Source organism: Centropristis striata, chromosome 15, assembly GCF_030273125.1.
Source record: "Centropristis striata isolate RG_2023a ecotype Rhode Island chromosome 15, C.striata_1.0, whole genome shotgun sequence".
Lineage (NCBI taxonomy): Eukaryota > Metazoa > Chordata > Actinopteri > Perciformes > Serranidae > Centropristis > Centropristis striata.
In genome coordinates, this window is record NC_081531.1 from 32,750,154 (window position 1) to 32,771,736 (window position 21,583).

A 21,583-nucleotide genomic window follows, 5' to 3' on the forward strand; every position below is an offset into this window, starting at 1 on the left:
AACGTGTGTTTGCTTGCAGAAGGATTTTGTCTGTCCTTTTTCACCATACGACATCAATATAAAAAGAGAAAGACAGAAAAGAAACAAACAAATAAAAGCATAAATGGATAAATCATATATCATGCACAGTATACAATATATAGTATACACTGTAAAAAAAAAGATAAATATAATAGCTACTCAATAAAATTGAGGCAACAGATTGCACGCAATATTATTAATTAAATCTAACTACGTTACAAGTTGAGTTAATAACAACTTAACAGGAAGTGGCTGTCAATTAAAAACGGACTAATTCTATTGTGTTGGATTCATTCAAAATGCTCTTGATTTAGAATTACAGACACATAAAGATTATATTTAATGTAATTAAAATAAGTGGATTCTATCTCAAACATTTTTATATTAAAGTTACTTAAACAACTGCCTCAAAATCAAGGACACATTCGTATTTAATACATTTTATCAAATATATTGAGTAAAATGAAATGACTACAGAATAATTTACTACAGTGAGGGTTGTGAAACTTCCTGCCCCCGTTCTTTCCTTCACTTGGTTCTCATCACCACACCTTGTAAGTTTTGTGAATCCGTTTTGCACTAATGTGACACATCAACATCTGCCACAGGCAGACGGAGATATAACACCTGGCACACTTCTGTTGTAGTTATGGCTACCGTAGATGTCTCCCGGACCACATTTTGCCATGACGACACATAGACTCACTCAATGAAAACAAGCTAACTACAGTCATGGAAAAAAATGATTAGACCATTGTTTCTTCAATTTCTTGTAATAACCAAAATCATTATCAAGAAAACTATGGAAAATGGCTAGATATCAGCTTTTAAATTAAACTCTTATGAGCTATTTTTGTTGTTACCATTATATTTGCCCAAACAAATGTACCTTTAGTTGTACCAGGCATTAAAATTAACACTAAATTGAAGAAAACAAGGGTGGTATAATCATTTTTTCCATGGCTGTATATGCTGTCACAGCGGGTGGCCCCTTTCCATAACAAATCGGTCATCAGCAGAAATCATATTCCATATTCCTAGTATGCTTGGCTGGGCAGAGCCTGAGATGCATGTAAAGACAAGACAGACTGAGCTGCAAAGAATTTGACTTTATTTTATAATGAGCATGGTTTTTTTTGTTTGTTTTTTAAGAAATCCCTGTTATTTATACAGATGATATGTACAGAGGATCAGCTTCAGCCACTTGGTATTCTTGCATGCATTTGACTTGTTTTAAAATACAAAAAGCTTATATACATACATTAGACATTTTCTTGGCAGTGTAGTATTTCCACATGACTCACTGTTTCACTGTTTGCTTTGGGTGTGAAGGTGACAAGTCATAAATCCTGATGAGAAAATTGTCTGATGGCTGTTATGACATGTTACATTTACAGATATAGTGCAAGAATGCAGAAAGCAACAGCAGTTGATTTATTACCAACACATTACAAGATTTAGATTCATTTACCGATCAGCACCACTACTGTATGTGTCGAGAAAGGTGTATCAACTTCACACAGTTCTGAGTGCCCATTATGTTTTATTGTGAGGTTTTAAAGGGAGTGCCACTTAAAAGCAAAATTCAAACTAATGTTGCTCTTCCATAGAAAGATACAAACCTGCTCCCACGCCTCATAACCTTCCAGCTGACGTATTATTAGTTGGATCTGTACAACGGAATAAGGAAAGATCAGATAGAATGTCTGAGGTAAAATATTATGTTCTCAGATGATTACACACACATTATTTTTTTTATATCAGATGCTACAATCATTCTTCCATAATGGCCCCCAGGAAACATGTGGGATACATTTCCTCATTATGTGTGAAATACATCAGAAAGTTCCGACAAAGGTTAAGGGAAACTTTGCAGATTGTGTTTTTTGGAAATGAGTATAAAGCAACTACTTTTCATAGGTATGTAATATACTACCACACTTCTCTTTGAAATATGACGCATCAGCAGTCTGAGTTCGACAAATCAAGTGGACATCTTCCAAAATATGTCTTTAACTATGAAATTTCCTTTTTTGGGATTATCTTGACATTTTTTGGAAACCCAATGGGAAGATTTCACACTAGAAAGACTGTAAATTTGGAAGGTACTTACTTTGTCTTAAGCCTCATTTTACGTTTGGCTGAACTTGTAGCACCTTGTATTGCTGCAAGGATTTATTTGCGGCCAGTATGAACAGGAGGGATGATTACAGCCACTGTAAACTGTTAATTCACACAAGGGTGTGTTAATAACGGATGAACGCAATCCTGGTCAACAAACTAAACATACAACCACTGCTAAACATACAGTCACAAGTCAGACAAATCATCTGAATACTCTCGAGACACAACCCGCTTTGCTCAATCGCTGAAGGCTGTGATGGAAAGATACCTTCATGATTTTGGCACTTGGTTAATTTACAGTAAAATAATAAAAAAAAAAGCCTGCAGCATACCATTAAGACTCGCAAGCAGTGGGCTCGGGTTCAAATCCTGTTAAATAAAGACGAAAAAGGCCCAAAAAATCCCCTTAAATATAATAATAAAAAGGGCAGCGTGTCACGTCATAATGTCAGACTTATGCAAGACATAAGTCTGACATTTTGCCAACAAAGAGGTCAATTAGTTTCATCACTCACAGCTGTTTTGCTCTCCTCAATATGCAAATGTGTACAGCTGAAACATAACACATTAATTTGAATTTTGATCTGCTCCGGCCTGCATGCACTGGCATGTGTGTAATTTAATGGAGGCCAAACGCTAAAGGCAATTACAAAGAATAAAAACAGGATAAAATAGGTCGTCAAAGTACATTTGAGTCCATGTAGGAAGATCAGTCATGCCGAAACATGCAGTTTGCAATACCATGAACATAAAATAAAACCAAAAAACAACTTTTTCTGTTCATGTTTAATAGAGGCTTTAACGGATGATCGTTCTACGTTTAGATGCTTCTAACTCTTTCCTCAGCAGAGAGAGTTTCTCCTTTGCCAATAACCTCAATTTAAAAAAAAGTTGGAATACTGTGTGAATAAAACGAGAATGCATCAGTTTCACAATTCAGTGTTCAGTTATCCGTTTGAACCTTACATATACTGTCTTTGTATATATGTCAAAATGTTTCAATGTCAAAAATGATTCACAAACCATCACATGTTAAATTTACTTTTTTTTTTCTTTTTTGGAATGAGGGTTGTATCTGAAAAAATCTCATTTTTTTCCAGTAAAAAACCCTCAGCAGTAACAACATATAATGATTACGCCACAAAATAACCTCTGTATGGTTTCATAAAGTCCCTTTTTGTGCCTTTGTGCCTTGATTCACATCCAGTGTGATGACAATGCATTCAAATTCAAACTCAAAGTAATTTATTTTAAAAGCATTAGTAATTTGAGAAACAACTGAATATGTGCAGTGAAACATTAGACAAATCAAAACAAGTCATAGTATTACTTTCCCTATCGAGTTGTTGCACTGGTTCCCTCGCCAAAAACCTACTGGGATTTTTCCTTGTTTGGATTATTGCATAAAATTAGCCCCTGTGGCAAACAAACCTTTGTGACAGTTGCATGGTTTGTTCATTTAGATACATTCTTCACAAAAAAACACTACTTTTATAAACACATAAACAAACAGAAGTAAAAAACTAACGTAAGGCTATAAAAGAACTACAGCAAGATCTCATGCAAACAAGGTCCCCACTTAAACTGGTGAAGAAATAGTGTATCAGCATCAAAATGTACTCAAAGTATCACAAGTTAAAGTACTCGTTATGCCGAATGGTCTCACTCAAATTGTTTTATATATTCTAAATACATTATTGGATTATTATTATTGATGCTTTATGTAAGTTTTAGTTTTGTAATGACAGGGCTTCTTTTAACTACTTAATATACTTTAAAAAAATGTCGAATCACTTTAAATTACCATGTTTACAAGTTAAGTCTCGACCTGAAAAGTATCTAAAGCTCTCAGCTAAATGTAGTGGATTAAAAAGTACAATATTTGCCTCTAAAATGTAGTGAAATAGAAGTATAAAGTTAAATAAAATGAAAACACAAGTAAACTACTTCAAAATACTTGAGTAAATGTATTTAGTTACATTCCACCACTGTCCCAGAAAACCTCTGTAGCCTCATTTAGCCACTTGTTAGCAGCTGCTAAAACAAGTATGACATGTTTGAAAGACATGAAGGTCTCAAAATTAATGAGTAAGGGTATTTACCAATTGATTTTATGTCGTAGAACAAAATGTGAAAATTCCCACCGACCATGTAATCTGTAGAACCTCATAAAAGCTACTTGGACGCAATGACTATGCAGAATGTGTGAAGAAACTTTATTGTCTCCTGTGAATTCATGTCTCTGCAAAGAGCTTGCTGTTAATCTCGGTTCTTGGACAAGATGAGATTATGCTTTTGTAACTATGAATTAATTGTCACAAGTGTATAAGAACCGCCCTTGCTTGTGCTTGGGGCTCAACCGCTCAGCTCCTTCATTTGACTGTGCTGTGAATCCATCTATAGATGCTGATTTAAACTTAACAGAGAGACAACTCTGAAACAGAAATTCCCACCACAGAACCACAGAGCCTCTTCATGCAACCAAAAACCTGTTGATTTCAAGACGAGGGAACCACAACTGCTAAAATACCAACTAAGATTTTAGGACTCCTTCCGGCAACACTCTATAGCCTCTCTGTGTTGGCAGGTCTGGCTATGCAACATGGTCATAATTATGGTTAATAATTGTGTTCAGTAGATTCTGTTTGCAGGTGCAGCCTACTGTTGCACACTGTATTTATATCATTTTCAAAGCTGCTTGTTTCATAAATGTACAGTGTCAGCACATAGAGATTGCATGTGACATTAGAATCTGTGCATATATTACACTTGAAGCCTGATTAACTGGAAGCCCTGTACTGTTTTGCATCCCTGTGGCCTCTCTTCCTTGGAAAATGATGCCATAGAGTCAATAAAGCCTATTCAGAGGAAGCCGAGGTTCTCAGGAACAGCTTTCAATGCTGTAAATTAACAGTGAAAAACTGACTCATGCTTGTCATGAATGACTCTTTCATGAAAATCATGAAATAAACAGCAAGTACTCCCTCCTTTTCAGGTTTTCATTGTCTATGCACTATTATTTACCATCAAATGAGCTTCAAAATGGCAGCCAGTCAGAGCTGCAGCTCATCAGCAGAAAAGATTCTTATGTTGCACACAATCTAAAGCATCCTCTGAAAAGAAAAACAAGCACTGGGACAGAAAATAATACACTGTGGATTTAAAAAAACAATAAAACACACGTTAGTGTTGGGTTGATGAATGATGCCAGATATCAACAGCATCTTCCATCAAACATTGAGCCTAACATTGCGATGGGTGCAGGTTTGCATTGACATTCATTGAGTGATTTATTTATTTAAAGGAACACTCCACCGTTTTTTCATATTAAAACATGTTATTCGGGTAAGTAAGACGAGTTGATACAGACCTCTTGCGTCTCAATGCGTGCACTCAATCGCCCTGGCGCGCGGAGCTACTTGGCTAGCACTTAGCTTAGCCCAGTTCATTCATTAGGATCCAAACAGATGGACAGTTAGAAGCGACCAAACTCCTCCACGTTCTCCCTATTTAAATACAGCTACACGAGTAGTTAAAGGACCAAGTATGGCGACACAAAATAAAACGTGGCGCTTTTCTAAGCGGATAAAAAGGATAACTATAATGTATGGCGGAATAGCACTTGGGAGCACTTCAACTCGGCGCAGTAATATCATCACTCCTGACGGAAGTGAGAGGGAGCGGAAGTGATGATATTACTGCGAGTAGCTCCCAAGCGAGTAGCTGCCAAGTAGCTCCGCGCGCCAGGGCGATTGAGTGCACGCATTGAGACGCAAGAGGTCTGTATCAACTCGTCTTACTTACCCGAATAACATGTTTTAATATGAAAAAACGGTGGAGTGTTCCTTTAACGGTGCACAGAATGATTTCAGCTGGCACTTTCTCTTACCAAGTTTCCAAGTATTATACAAATCCAAAGAAAAAGAGAATTCTTTCAAAACTATTTTTAGATTCTACAGAACTCATCCATTTTTGGCCAAAGTTGCAAAATCGTGGTCTATTATGATCTCCCAACCTTAAACTGCATGCATTAATGAAATGGACTGGTCGGTGCATCTCATAAATGTAATATTGTTCTTACATAAGACTGCAGAAAAAAACCCAAAGAATACTCCTCCTTTAAGGCACAACCCGTCATGTTTTTAGATGTTGGAATTCTGTTCACATGATGATGTTTGTATCGAGGTGTTAAAGTGGCTTTAAGTTATGTTGTCCTCCAAGGTGTTTTAGTTGCACAAACAATAAACTTAATAATAAAGCAGTTTTTGCATTATGATTAGCTATGTCATCACTAGACATCTGCTCAAACCACCATGCTTTCTTTTTCTTTCTTCTGCTGTCTGCTGCCATAACTGGATTAGCGAAGCCCAGAGGTGATTTCATTGATATTTTATCAAAGTGTCACTGGTAGCTGTCAATACACACTTCATGTAGAGAATGATCAAAAGTCTAACCTGATCCATAGTCAATGTTTAACCTGACTTTTGGTATTCCCATATATAGATTTACGACTTAAATTTCCACTATAATTTTAGTTTCTTTGCATGGACATGCCAATCACCTGTCATCTAGACAGACATGGCCCTTAAGAAATAATTATTTAAAACGAAACCTATAATCCACATTGAAGGATTAAAGAATACAACTTAATACGGGAATGACAAATCCTGTCATGAGTTTTGGTGAACGTGGTAAATCTTGCATATTGTTTGCCAGAATCAGACCTCTATTATTCTGTCAGCACTGCTGTCAGCTCTATCCTGTTCTCGCTAAACAAATTTAAATAGTTAAAGTGTAAGAGCTGTCACTGATACAAGTAGTTCACAGGAACGGTAGCTTCACTTCCAGATAACAGACATCTTTTTGATCAGCTGCACCTCACCTGAACTGGTAGCCAGGGTCTATAATTCACACAGCAGCAACTCATAAATATAAAACACAATAATAAATACATAAATAATCAAATTTCCCTGAAAAAATGAAATGGATCACAAACCGCAGACATTAGGGCGGCCTGGCAGAGAGTTCAGAGCATTTGCAAGGTTTGCAGGAATTATGGTCCCCCACAACACTTACAGGTAAAAACATGTTTCATTTGAGGTCATGCAAACCAATAAAATCGTAACTGCCTCACATGGCAATCCTATGCTCAGAACACCACAAAATATGCGAGTGATGATTGAATAGTTGGCAATGACTGGAAAGAAAGTATAAAAGCTTTAGAAAAGTAGGATAACAGCAATGAAAAACGCTACAAAACAGGACCGCCGTGCTGTTTGGCCGAAGCCTAGCACATGCTCTCACAGTGGTAAAATGTCATGCAATGCAGGTTTGCATTGAGAAAGAATTGTTGTTGTGTTTTTTTGTTTTTTGTTTACAAATAATCCTTTGTACAGTAGTTTAAATATGCCGCAAACACAATACAGTTTGACGGAAAACTGACAGAATGTGCACTGGAGCGTAACATATAAAATCCAATAAATGTCACGCATTCAGGAGACACACCTTGCACATTATGTCAAACAATGCCGCAGAGGTGGAGATGTTGTCACTTAAATACATCAACAGAACAACATAAGTCAACATCAGTTGTTTGTGGAGCTTCACTTTGTTTAGTGAAAGAGTGAGTCACATGTCTGTCATCTCCTCACTGCCTGTGTCCTCTGCACCAGCATGGAAATGCTGTCAGTACTGGCACTTGCAGGCTCAATAATCACTGAGCATGTTGAGAGGGACATGCAGGTCTTTCTATAGACCCGACTGTCTTTTCCGTCTCTCCTCAGGAAACACACAGTCACGTTGCTTATCCGCACACATACGGGATGACCCCAGTAACTAGGAACAGGATATAAGTGGAGATGTGATGGGCTGGAAGTGGAGTGACGGCTGACATCATATAAAGAGACAGAAGCGTTTTGTCCTCCTGTCTCCCGTTTCAGTCAGGCAGAAGCAGACTCCCAAAGATCCACGAGTCGCTGGGTCCTCGCCCCGAGGGGTTCTCTGGCCCCCGGCGGTGGGGTGTGGGTTGGGGCTGGGGAGAGGGGTTGGCTGGATGACTGCGGGCTGGACGCAGCACTCAGGCTTGTGTCAAACAGCGGACAGTTGTGTGGGCTTCGATGGCGGCAGATCCAGCAGAGCCTGGACGGTCACGCCCACCTTCACCAGGCCGCGCTCTTCTAGGATGTGATGGGGCAGGCACAGCTTGTCCTGAGTTAGCAGAGTCACGTCAATTACACTCACCATAAAACAACATGTGGCTTACATATCTTCTCCTCTCCCTCATTAATGAAAAGGTTGGTTCACCCTAATTACAGCAAAACATTTCTAATTAACTTCTGCAGGTGGATTTGGTTTTATTTGCGGAGGATTTTAAGATATTCATCTGTGAGATTTCTGGATAGAAGAAACTTTGACTCACTGCGTCATTCTCTATAACTCTTATTGAGCATGTCCAAGCAAAACAAAGCAACAGAACTTATCTTGTGTAGTTTCGGTGAACTGATTTTGAGATATCTGTCACTGAAATACGTGCAGTAATCAGAATAGATTATAGATAGTCACCGAGCTCTGATGTAATTTTGCGTAAGGACATTCATACTTATTCCACAATGGTGTAACATTGGCGTCAGTTCACATTACAATCCTGTATTTCATAACGAAGTGGGAGGAGATGGTAGTGGCGTGTTACAGCAGCTGCAGTACTTGTGCAGTACGTGACAGAAGGCACATTCAAAATAATTACAATGTGTAACAACTGCATGTTGTGCTGTTTCTCGCTGTAGAGATTCTACAGACTCAAGCGAAGTTGATCTGTTTTTTGCTTAACGTGCCATTTTAACGCTCCTGTTTGAACTACCTCTGAGGCGTTACAGAGCCGGGATCACTTGGTCCCCCCGTTACACCTCTGGGACGTTCAGACTGAAAGCTGAACTCAATAGGCTGAAAATCTCTCACTATATATATCTATATGAAGATTTTTAGGGATCACAGATTTATAATATCAATATTTCAAAAATAAATTTAAATTTGAGTTTCGTAGCTTTAATTTGAAGTGTTCTAAATTCAAAAACTCTATAAAAAAAAGTATTTGCTTAAACTAGATTGGTGAAATTCAAGAACCAAAACCCGAACTTGAACATTGGGGCTACTGGAATGAGAAATCAAGCCTCAAAATAACTGATCCAGACCACTTGTTAGTCGTGTCGTCAAAGAAAGAAAACCACAGGTGCTTCCTCGAACTTCGAGGATTCACACCACATGAATTCACATTTATATTTTCCAATTAAAATATTTCAGTGCTATACATTGGTACTTTAATTGAATTGTTCAGTTATGGTTGAATTTAGAATAAGGTGCCGAATTATAGTTGATTATAATTTTCTGATCATTCGGCAGTTTTTGCTTCCTATACAAACAAATCCTCTGAATTTGATTTGTGTGGGAGTAATTTTGGTCAAGCCCTGCATGTTTACTGCAGTATGATATGTATGAAACTGTCTTGCAGTTAAAATGAAGTACTCACATGTCAGGCAGAGATTTTCAAAGCAAATCATGATAAATATATATATATTTTTTCCTTGGCTATGCTGTACGTTATGTAAGTTATCAGTATCATAATTCTTAGCAAGAAAAACATTACAACACAGACACATTATATAAAATTATAATAACATTACCTGTGTGACACCCAGCTTCTTACAGGCATCCAAGAAGTTCTCCACATTCCTACGACATTTAGCCATGCTAAGCTTTGGCTGGAGGCCAGAATATTAATCATGTTAGAAATAACAAGCAGAACACATAAAAGCATGTTCATGAAGCTGAAAGGTTATGTAGTCAATATATACATCAATTAATATAATTACTACCAACTACAAAGAGTGAGAAAGCGTATGTATTATCAAAGAAAAAACGCTAAATTATAGGGGTGATTTAACAGAAAATTAAACCTTCTCAGTGAGCTTACCACTGCAGGAGACGGCACATGGATGCTGGCGACAGACCGAGGACAGATGTGATTGGCCAAATGGCAAAGGACAACCCCGTCCATCAGAGCAGCTCCAACATCGTCTGGGAGCAACACCTTCAGTCTGGACTCAATGTTCTGCAAACAAATTACAATGACCCCATGGCTTCTGAATTTGATTAGTCGCATTGTCTGTTTTGGACTACGTTCAGTTTTGGATCTACCAGGAATGTGGTGCTGGGAGACAGCAGAAAGTGCATGTGGGAGTTCCCAGATGATTAGCCATGGAAGATGTCCTGGCCTGTGTCAACTCGTCATATTTGGGCAAATTTAGAAAGATTTTAACAATACAGTTAATCATGTGGGAAAGGTTTATCATGTGTGCAAATTACCAATGATAATAATCTGATTTATATTAATGGGAATTATTGTTCTGACTTCTCAAGAAAATCATGTTTTGTCCTTAGGCATTGCCCAAAGTACGTAATGGGTTGTTCCAAAACACATAATGTTTTACAGTTTCTGGCCTGCTGTTCTGATAGTTATTAGACTGGTATGACTAGATATTCTTTACGACTGCACATCATCTGATTTATATGCTCTGCCGTTAAATAGGATCTGATGCAGGGCTTTCTTTCATTTTTCCTTAACTTCTTATCTAAACTGGGGTCACAGGGCTGGAGAATTACCCAGCTGACATTGGATGAGATGGACAGGTCACCATCACTATCAACAACCATTCACACCAGTAAAACCTAAGTGCATGTTTTTGGAACCCACACTGACACGGGGAGAACATGCAAACTCCACACAGAAGAGCTGCAAGCCGTTATTTGAACCTGCAACCACTATATAGCTCTCTGGAAATTAAATAAAAATAAAAATGACAGATTGAATTCAGTGGAAGACGTGCTAGTTGAGTAGAAGACACTTTTGGACCTCAAAGGTAATACTTATTTAAATAGCCTGATCTCAACCAAAACACCAGCGGCTGAGTGTAGCCATTTTTCAGTTACAGTCAAATCGAATTTTTAAAATCGAAATGTTGCATTAAAGAAAATAAGAACATTGGAAGTTTCCATCGACTGGTTTAGAGTGAATAAACAAAGCTGAAGAAGAGATCGCTTTTGTGAGAAAAACAAAAAAGAGGCTGCTAATCGGACAACTTTGTCCACCAAAGAGAGAAAATGGAGGGAAGTCTTCAGTCTTTCATGTCAGAGACAGCTGATCAGTCATGTTCGCCAAATGTAACTTCAGAACTTATTCGGGAAAGCTTTTCCATCTCCCATTTAGTGCATTAACTATTTTACGCAAGTGCACATTTTTGAAAGTTTTATTTAATTTCTGTTTCCATGAAGCTTTTGTCATGCCAATCTTCAAAATGTGCAGAGAAATTAATTGATGGAAACATGACTAACGTGATATTTTTGGTAATTCTTGGAGTGTTTCAATACCCACACTAATATACTTTATGCCAGAAAAAGATTTTTTTGTATACCAAAACACATTATGTCAAATGTGGTATGCCAAAACACCAACTACATGTACTGGCGTTTTGCAGTATGCAGGCCAGCATGCTACTCTGACCTGCAGTCTTCTGTGATACCAGGTGGTGGTATGTGTGGGGAGATGGTAGCAACTCTCTCTGCTCTAAAACATCAATACATGACTTTATGTTGGTGCCAAAGTTTGTTTCACCATCGTCACACTCCAGTTATAGCCACAACTGGGACACATTACCTCATTGCTATGCATTCTGCAAATAGCTGTATTTATGAAAAAGAACAAGCATGAAAACTAAGATGCGTATTTCTTTCAGTTGCTTCCAAGACAAATAAAGACCAATGGTGGGAAGTAACTAAGTACATTTACTCAAGTACTGTACTTAAGTACACTTTTGAGGTACTTGTACTTTACTTGAGCATTTCCATTTTATGTAACTTTATACTTCTACTCCACTACATTTTGAGGCAAATATTGTACTTTTTACTCCACTACATTTAGCTGACAGCTTTAGTTACTTTTCAGATTCAACATGAAGAAATATTTAATATGATTACACATTTATAAAACATAACAGTGTGTTAAGTAGTTAAAATTATCTGGACAAAATGCTACTTATATAAATGCATCAATACAAATAATCTTATAATATATTTAGAATATATAAAACAATCTGAGTGTGTCCACTCTGCAAAACGAGTACTTTTACTTTTGATACTTTAAGTACATTTTGGTGCTGATACTTTTGTACTTTTACTTCAGTCAGTTTTGTATGCAGGACTTTTACTTGTAGTGGAGTAAATTCACAGTGTTTTATTAGTACTTTTACTTAAGTAAGGGATTCTAATACTTCTTCCACCACTGATAAAGACCCAAGCCTGACTCAACCTTTATGACATGAGGTGTTGGTGCTTATTACACCTTCACTACAAACACTACGAACACAATCACTACAACTTTGTGGGTAACAAAATAAGCGCAAATTAAAGTTCCTTTTAGTTGCTTTAAACTTTTTGGAAAGTTTCTAAAGACTCTTTTCAGTCACTTTTCTAAACCTGGCTTTAGTCCCTCTGTCTGAAGACTATTTGTATAAATGTCCCGCCTTCCTTCTTCCGTCCATATGTTGCACCTCTTAATGGGAATGCCATTGCCAAACAGAGCTGTAGTTCGCCTGAATGTGTCTCAACATGTTTTAGCACCCAAAGGTTTGAAGGTATCGCAGAAGCAGACATCAGACAACAGACTCCAGACTCCACAGGGTGCCATCTATCACAGTAGATCCTGCAAGATTTAATATTTACAGCTATGCACGCTGTCTGTCACGAACTGTTTGTTGTGAATTCAGGTAAGCAAGACGCAGCTGTCAACGACGTCCAGGCCCTGCAGCTAGTTGGTCAGAGTCCAATACATTTTGTTTGCCATCATGATCCAGTCAATGAGGAGCAGGAGACAGAGAGACGGTGAGGTGATGCATTCTTGCCTCAGGTCGGTTTTGACAGAAAAAAGGTATATAAACATATAGCATTCATAACATAATGATTTTGGTTAATAGTCTTGTGGTAAAGGGGTTTTATGTGCCATAACAAACGCTTGCTTTCTCCATAAAGTGTTTGTTCTGCTCTCACCATTTCCTAATGGTTTGCCTAATGAGAGCATGTGGTCTGTGGATACTGTTCCCTTTATGAATCTCACATAAAGTTTCCATGCAGAGCACTGTTACAGGGGCGAGAAAGAATCTCTCACCAGCCACCACAATGATTTTATTGAGATGGAAAGTTCATTCAGTCAAGACTCGAGACGTGACTTCTTGGTCATGGTCAAGGGTCAAGATCTTTAAGCCAACAAGGACAAAAAAGGCCTTGAAATGTCCAGAAAAATGGAACAAAATGCAGAAGCCCTAACTGCTTGTATTGTGGCTGGTCTTCCAGTGAAGTGAATGTCTGTTTTATTATGGCTCTGCATGCCTCACGTTCCTTATTTTGCTGTTGTTGCTTCTCGGCTTTGAAACAGCCTCCTGCTTTGTGTCCTCTGACACTATCTGATCTGTTTCCATTATCTGCTGTTTGTCCTTTCCTCTATCTGCAAGACACTTTGCATAAACTGTTTAAAATGTTTTCTAAGAATCTGTAAATAATGTTTGCAGTATGGGAATCAGGCCATCTTAGTCTGCACTGTAAAACCCCCCAAAAACAAATAGGAAAAAAACAAAAACTGGTTTTAAAAAAAAAGCTATTGTCACATAATGTTGAACAACCTTGAGTTAGGTAAAGGTATGATAACAATGTATTTATAAATATGGATAAGTCAGTAAATATCAGTATTTAAATTAAAAAATGTAGAATAAGGTTGTTTTATTTTTTAACTTTAGCATTACGGTAAGTGTTTGGCGACTTTTACCATTTTTTTTTTTTTTTTACAATTTTTACATTATTGTACGTTCAATTCAAAGTTTTAATGTGAGAAAACAGAAAGATTCCTTAATTTTATTTCCTTAATTAGACATATAATATTTTACATATAATTCACTGTCATTTAACATCTAAGATCATTAAGCAATTGAATAAAACTGTTTAACAAAATCTATAATGTCCCATTATATTAATTAACAGATTTCAACATCCATTTTATGGTTAATATTTATAATAAAAGTAATATACCATTTTTTATGGCATTTGCACTTAATGTATAAAAAACATGAAAAATCCTGTAAAATAATACAGTAATTATCTTGAAAATATACTTGCCTGAAACGGCCTTTAGACATGAATTCAAGATCAAAGCGTCTTTGTTTGTTAAGAATCTGCTATGTTTGGCAAACCTTTAGTCTTTTTTTATTCCAGAGGCTGTAAATCTACCTCGGACTACTTGTAGGTTGGAGGTTTTTTATTAATAAAATGCCCCAGAACATTCTTAGACCTCATAACACTATTGTTGTTCTTCTAGGGAATCAGGCTCATCTGAGGTTACCATATCCTATTTCCTTTACTACTTTTGGTTTGAAGTCAAGTACACTCGGTTCATTTCACATAGCTAAGGCGTGTCTGACAATATCTAACTTGCTGCAAAGAATTTTTTCTTTTATTTGCATAAAGAGATTTTGCATGCAGATACACAGCTTCTCACACCTCTGTTTTCCTTTGTGCACTCCCGTTTCGGATGCCAGTTTTCCTTCCCTTTTGTTTCCGTGGTTGGATCCTTCTGATCTTAAGTTTGACTATTTGAATATCCATCTAGATATTCTGCTTTCTCTCAGTCATCCACATTATGATCTATTTGTCCTTTTCTTGTAGGAAAAGATGTGAACATCAATTGTTATTGATCATCAATGAAATATGATATAACATCAATGATATGTCCCGTTTTTAAAAAAAACAAATGTTTTATAGGGAGGGAAATGCACAACATGTCTGTTAGACCCCGAGGATACACACAGAGTTGTGGTGACTGTAAACAGTTCTCCACAATGTATGAAATAAACTAATGCGGCGCCTCAGGTTTTAGGAGGAACTCCAGACAGGATTAAGGGCATAGTTATAGGTATAGTTATAATTAAAAATGGCTTGGGAACACCTAAGAAAGAAAAAATATTGGAATGTAAATTGTGCATGTTCACACAGGAGCAATCGGAAATGTTTTTTAGAAAACACCTTAAATAATTATACTGTTCTTTCGATGTCTGTTCCTCCTCTTTTTACGATAATTACTGCGCTACATACTCATAAAGCAACATAACGGACGGTTATTAACTCACTACTAATATGACTGCCAAGAAGCCTACTTCTCCTAAGAAATACTTCTAAAAGAACTATGACAAAGCAGTCCTGCTGCTACAACAAAAACTGTGACAGGACGTTGGTAGTTTCCAGCTATCAACAGCAACATGGTTAGAAGACCCAGTGTTGCATAATTACGGCAATTTTGGTTATTCCCAAAAAACCTCTATTTTTTTTTTGGTTCAACCACATCAACATGATCATTGGGTCCTATTGTTTGTACTCACAATGCGATTGGATCCAACATTTGTATATAAGGCCCGCTCTCAGGTCAAGAAGTCACATAACCTCCAATTTTTTGGTCGAGCAACATCCCTTTAATTTACTGGACTGGATTCATCTGATTCAAGTCAGTAAAATGCTTTGAATTTTTTGTGTGTGTGTTTATTACAGTGTCTAGAACATGAACATATGTAGTTATTGTGGAAAATATGCCCTACATTTTATTTAGAGCTTGTTTTATAATCGTTGCAATATTACAACGTTGGGTCAGAGTGGTAGTGAAAACAGCCCTGTTTTTGAGAGGAATGTCTTGAGAGGAACTTCAATTAAAATGTTCACAATATAACTTTAAACTACACATGATTTACACATTATAGCCTAAGCCTTATATTGGATTACATATTTTATTGTATTGGAAATTAAAGTGCAAAGATATATTGCTGTATCTAAACATTTTCATTTACTTATAATGATTTTTAACCACCTTAAACACTCTTCCTCACTTCTCCTTATCACAGAATGCAGGACTTTCTAACAAAGAAATTCTGTTTGTGCATGTCTGCTCCTCGTCTTAGTCTCTATTGATAATTGTGGCATTGTTTTGGAACAGGTGTTAATGTTCACGGATGTAAGGTGTGCTTGTTAGCTGGAGGCTACATGCATTCCTATGAGGATGATAACCACAGTCTACAATAGGTCAACAACATAGTATTGTGTCACCAATGAAATGTGTGAATAGGTTACTTAAGTGCAATGTGTAAACACTTCATAATGAAATCAGTCTCCCCACCACCCCATCTTTCCTGTTGGTCATCTAGAATCTAATAAGCATATGTGCTATTTGTATATACAGTGTAAACATTTTTTCAATTTTATTTTTTTCCATTTCAGAATGCCACCAGCAAGGAGAGGTCCTTGATACAGTGTGCAGGATGTAATTGAAAAAGAAAACCAAGAACTTCATTGCCCAGCCAATATGGACATTGAGCCCCAATCAAGCAAACAAACCATGCCCCGTGACAGATATCGCTGGACAAAAACAGATTTTATCAGTCCCAATACTGATGGGAGTCCAAACGGTCCCTCCTCCAAAAATCATTACCACAACCCCCTCTGAATGTGCGCAGGGACCTCACTGGACATTTCACAATGGAGACAACGAGAGGACATTGCAGTAAAGGGTACACTAATACCCAATGCAGCAAGTGTTATGTCCGCCTCTGTTTTTCAGAGGACAAGAACTGCTTCTGGGACTATCACTGCAAATAAATGTGGATGTGCACACAGACTTCATGTAAATAATGTAAACAAATGTCATATTCATAACTCTTCATAACAATATGACTGAGATTATTATTCATGTTATATACTGGTTTGGCAAAAGCAAAACCCTGCAAATGAATCCTTAGTTCTGTATTTTTGTTCATGCCAATGAGTGCAAATACAGGAGATCTGCTCCCCATTAAGCCCAATGTTGCAATATTACAATATTTCCATAAAAACTGACTAAAACATAACATTTTTGAAAACACTCCATTTTCACCCCCAAAGGCCTCCTACAACAACATCTGACTGGTTGAATTTTTTTTTTTTGCGTTTTTCTATATTTGGGTTTTACAGGGTTAGAGGTTTCACGGTGAAGAAGAGAGTAATCTTTACACAGATACCTGCATATGAATGCAGCATCTGGAGGCAATGTAGCTTGATTTCAGTATCAGAAGTGTTGCGCTTGTTGTAGTCCAAGCAGTTTTTTTTTTTTTTTTTTTAGATTATTTTTTTGGCATTTTACACGCTTTATTGAAAGTGAGAGACAGATAGAAAGGGGGTGACAGAGAGGAGGACATGCGGCAAAGGGAGCTCAGACCAGATTCGAACCCGGCTCCACCGCAGCGAGGACTGTAGCCTCTATACATGGGGCGCCTGTGTAACCCACTACGCTACGGACCACCCGTCCAAGCAGTTTTGACCAATCACGTTTGAGCTGCTTTGGTTGATTGCTGGGGCTCATTCAGTTTGATCAAGAAATGCACCGTTTTGCTTCGGTTTCCCCAAAATGGTGCAAAAGTACATTTTCTCTTGTTTTACAGGCCATTCAGCGGTGTTACCCAACCAGCACTGGCTTGTACATAAACCTCAATATTTACAAACTGTTCTAAGACAGCGTTGCATGGTAGTGTAGTGGTTGGCACTTTCACTTCAGGTTCAATAGTTTCGAATCCGGCTTGCGGTTCTTCAGTTACCCCTTTTTGACCAACACAAACCTAGTTCTCGTGCTGGGCTGCTTCGCAGTTTGTTCAACTTGCACAGGCTGGATACAATAACATATACGCTATAAACGTCACTGTATATGTGTCCCATCTCCACCAGCATAATCACAACAAGGGCAGACTACATCCTCTATTTATTTATGCTCCTTGCTTTGCGAGCCTACATTGACACCCAAACAAGACATGTACAGCACTGTTGTGCTGCTCAATGCTATGGACGGCGATCAGGTTCTAATTAACACCCAACGTAAAATGTTGTTAGCCTTTGTTTTAAGCTACCGCTGCTAGGTCTAACTAGCTACCCAGCACAGACTACCCGGTATCGATCACATTGCAGTTAAACAAATAAAATAAAATTAATGATACATGTTTTTGTTGGTCCTGTTGGTCATTATAATCCGGTCCCCAGCCCCTGACAGAAGTGATTCATGGTTCGAAACCAGCAAAGACTTGGTGCCGCTCTGGAACCCTGGCTGAGAGCCGGTTCTTTGGCTGTTGAAACGTGAAGAACTGGTTCAACATTTTGCACAGGCACCTAAGCAGCCCTCCAACCATCTTGGTGGAAAAGGAGTAAAAGTTGAAGTTCTCCCTGAGTCAGCTTGGGTTCTCTCTGGCTCCTCTGGTTTCACCTCACAGTCCAAACACATGCAGCTTAGGTTAAATGTGTGACTCTAAATTGCCCGTAAATGGTAAATGGACTGCACTTATATAACGCTTTTTTTGTCTTTGTGTCCACTGAAAAGCGATTTACACTGCAGACGGCGCTCTTTCACCCATTCACACACATTCATACTGGTGGCTGAGGCTAGCCTAAACGGTGCCACCTTCATTCACACACTGAAGAACGCAGCATTGGGAGCAATTTGGGTTCATTATCCAAGGCCCAAGGATACTTTGAGATAGAAGTAATGGAGAGTGTGAGTGGTGGTTGCCTCTATGTGTCAGCCTTGTGATAGTCTGGCGACCTGTCCAGGGGGAACCTCGACCCCCAATATCAGCTGGGATCGGCTCCAGCACCACGCTACCCTAGTTTGGATAAGTGGTTAAGAATAATAAATGTTCAAAGACATCTCATGTACAATGTCAACATTTTCCAGCCTAACAACTCTGAAAATTAAATCATCTTGGGCCCTTGATATAAGGTTTTTACCAGCGACAACTGTGGAGACATTGGTATAGTTATCTGTTCATAGGACACTAATTTAACAGCACTACTCAGTGTTTTGTCAAGGTGGAACCCGTTGGATGAGATCCAATCTCCGTTCTTCACCCTTACTTTTTCTTACATCTCAGTGTGTTAATCCTATCCGACTGTCAACAATGCTTGGTGCACAGATGAAATCTTAGCCTGGTTATCTGTCATCCAGATCTGATATAACTGGCTTAACTTATCACAAATTATGCTTCACTGCAAAGGCAAAATGACATGAGTCATAACAATCCCACAGTATGACTCAACTTCTTAGAAATGAATGGACACACACTTCTCCGGATTTAAACGCCGCTTGTACACTTAAAGGTGGATTAAAAGCAAGATATGGCAAGCTGTAGCATGTGAACGACTCAGTGCTTTGTGCAAAATTCCAACACATAAACAAGCGGCGGCGGAGCTTCTGACCTGCCGTAAGAGTCCTATCTGTTCTATTTCCTCTCTCAAGTGCTCCATCTTCCTCCTCATGGTGAAGCTGGGGTCTGTGGAGGTGTACTCCTGGCGGCTTCCTCTGGTGAAGGCTGAAATAATAAATTAAGTGTTCTGAGTAACAGAAAATACACACTGAAATGCTATTTATAGCTACTAGTGACCACAGGCCACCTGAGGTCTACTTCAGGTCATTGTGATAACAGATACACATTCATCTTCAGCTTTGCAGGAGTCTGTATTCTTCAAGGGCCAAAAGCCAATGCCCTGTACTGGATGGTAGGAAAACAGGTGGCAACAACATGAGATTATCATCTTATCATTTCATCTTCACTTCCAAGGAAATGCACGATTTACACTCCTGCGTCTTTAAGCTGGTTATCTTCATCTTTAGTTCTGATACTAAAATACGGGAGAGTGCATTTCCCACAAGAGAATGTTCCTCTTCAAAAAGTTTTGTTAGAATTGCATCCCACACAAATCCTTTATTTCTGGAAATGCTTCTTATAATATATGATTTGAATGCTTTTCATGTTTGTTTCTTTTAAATAAGCACAGATGGTTCAAAGATGGTAATGATAACAGTTGTCTTGTTTATTCCACATTCAGTGCAAATGGCATTTAAAAAGGTATGATACATTTATTGTAAATTATAGACAAACACATTTTTGGACAGTATTATTAAATTGCTTAATGGTCTTAAATTACGGGGAATTTTATGTAAAAATACAAAGAATGCTCATCATAAAGCTGAATGTAAAATAGCGGCACATTTCTTTTTTCACAGTAAAACTTTAAATTTTAATGTAAAACAGTAAAATTATATTGGGGAAAAACTGTAAAAAGTCTTGCAGCAAACACCATCATATTAAAGTAAAAAAAAACTTAGTCTACAGATATCTATTTTTATAATACAGATATTTACTGATATTATCTGTATGTTCAAAGATTTTTTGTGCTAAATAATTAGGTTGTGTATTGTTATATGATGCTGATGATATCTGCCAACTTCTGCTAGCAGACTTATAACCGTAGAGCCAGTGTTTGTTCCCTTCTACTACTCTTGTGCAAACAGCAGTTGGCTGATTGAGATAACGCAGTAGGTGGCACCAGTTCTGTTGAATGCTTTCGGAAGTGCAACAGTCAAACTTGCAATGGTGAAAGCTGGATTTATGACATTTCTGTTTGAGGACAGCAGCCCACTAAATTTTCAGTAAGCAGCTTTATTAACTCCAATTCAGCCAACATAACCCTAATACAAGTTTCTGATCGAGCGGGTAGTCTGGGCATTTCTGTTTCATGTTTATTGGGGAAATAAATAACAGATTTCATTAGTTGTAGCATTAATGCATCAGTAGGAATGATCTAATAATAGTGTTTTTTGTGCTTAAAGTTTTTTTTCCTAAAAATACTTTAACATAAGACATGTTAATGCAGGGTACATCTACACTGAGCTACTTCTATTTCAGGATCTGAACACCTCCTCCACTGGTTTGCTTTACAGTCAAAACAGTCCTAACATGCGTTATCCTTGACTGCTAATGACTGATAAAGAAACAGAGCAACAGTTCCTCAGAAACATTCCTCAGTTCCAGAGAAACGGTGCCGGGGCTCCACCTTAAAAAAAAAGTCTTGGCTTTGGATGAGCCTTGGAAAGCGTCAGCATTTATAAAAGCCTCATTGTTATATTTCATTTTTGAACTTTTATAAGTGGAAGCTGTCTGCACCACATACAAATGTATTTAAGTAATTCCATGGATTTAGTTGAGTTCTCCTAAAATATGCTTTGTTATTTCCCCAGGCTTTCTTTCATTTCTTTTTTTCCTCTATGTTCAGAAATCTATTTAGAGGAGCTGGTCCCACACATTTCTCTCCACACATTTAAAAGACAATAACTGTCAGGCACACTACTTGGAAATAATTATTTTCATCATTAGTGAAAAAGTTCAGCATCAAAAAGCAATTGTGCATTACCTGATCTTGGCTTTAGTCCAAACACTGTCAGGGTGGTGCTGAAATCCGCGTTGCGCAAGCCCTCCTGGAAACAAGAAGTTCATGGCGATCAGAA

At 37.8% G+C, this 21,583-nt stretch overlaps 1 protein-coding gene across 1 annotated transcript in view; it reads right to left on the reverse strand.

Annotated features, from left to right (window-relative positions):
* Positions 1-5,958: 5,958 nt before the first annotated feature.
* The window catches only part of lrch2 (leucine-rich repeats and calponin homology (CH) domain containing 2), a 44,512-nt gene continuing 28,887 nt past the window's right edge, over positions 5,959-21,583 (reverse strand). The window contains exons 17-21 of the mRNA XM_059351182.1: positions 21,490-21,553; positions 19,495-19,607; positions 10,112-10,249; positions 9,822-9,899; positions 5,959-8,352 (exon numbers count right to left, since the gene is read on the reverse strand). Coding sequence (XP_059207165.1) covers positions 8,233-8,352; positions 9,822-9,899; positions 10,112-10,249; positions 19,495-19,607; positions 21,490-21,553 — 513 coding nt within the window. The 3' untranslated portion in view covers positions 5,959-8,232. The remainder of the gene's footprint in view (positions 8,353-9,821; positions 9,900-10,111; positions 10,250-19,494; positions 19,608-21,489; positions 21,554-21,583) is intronic.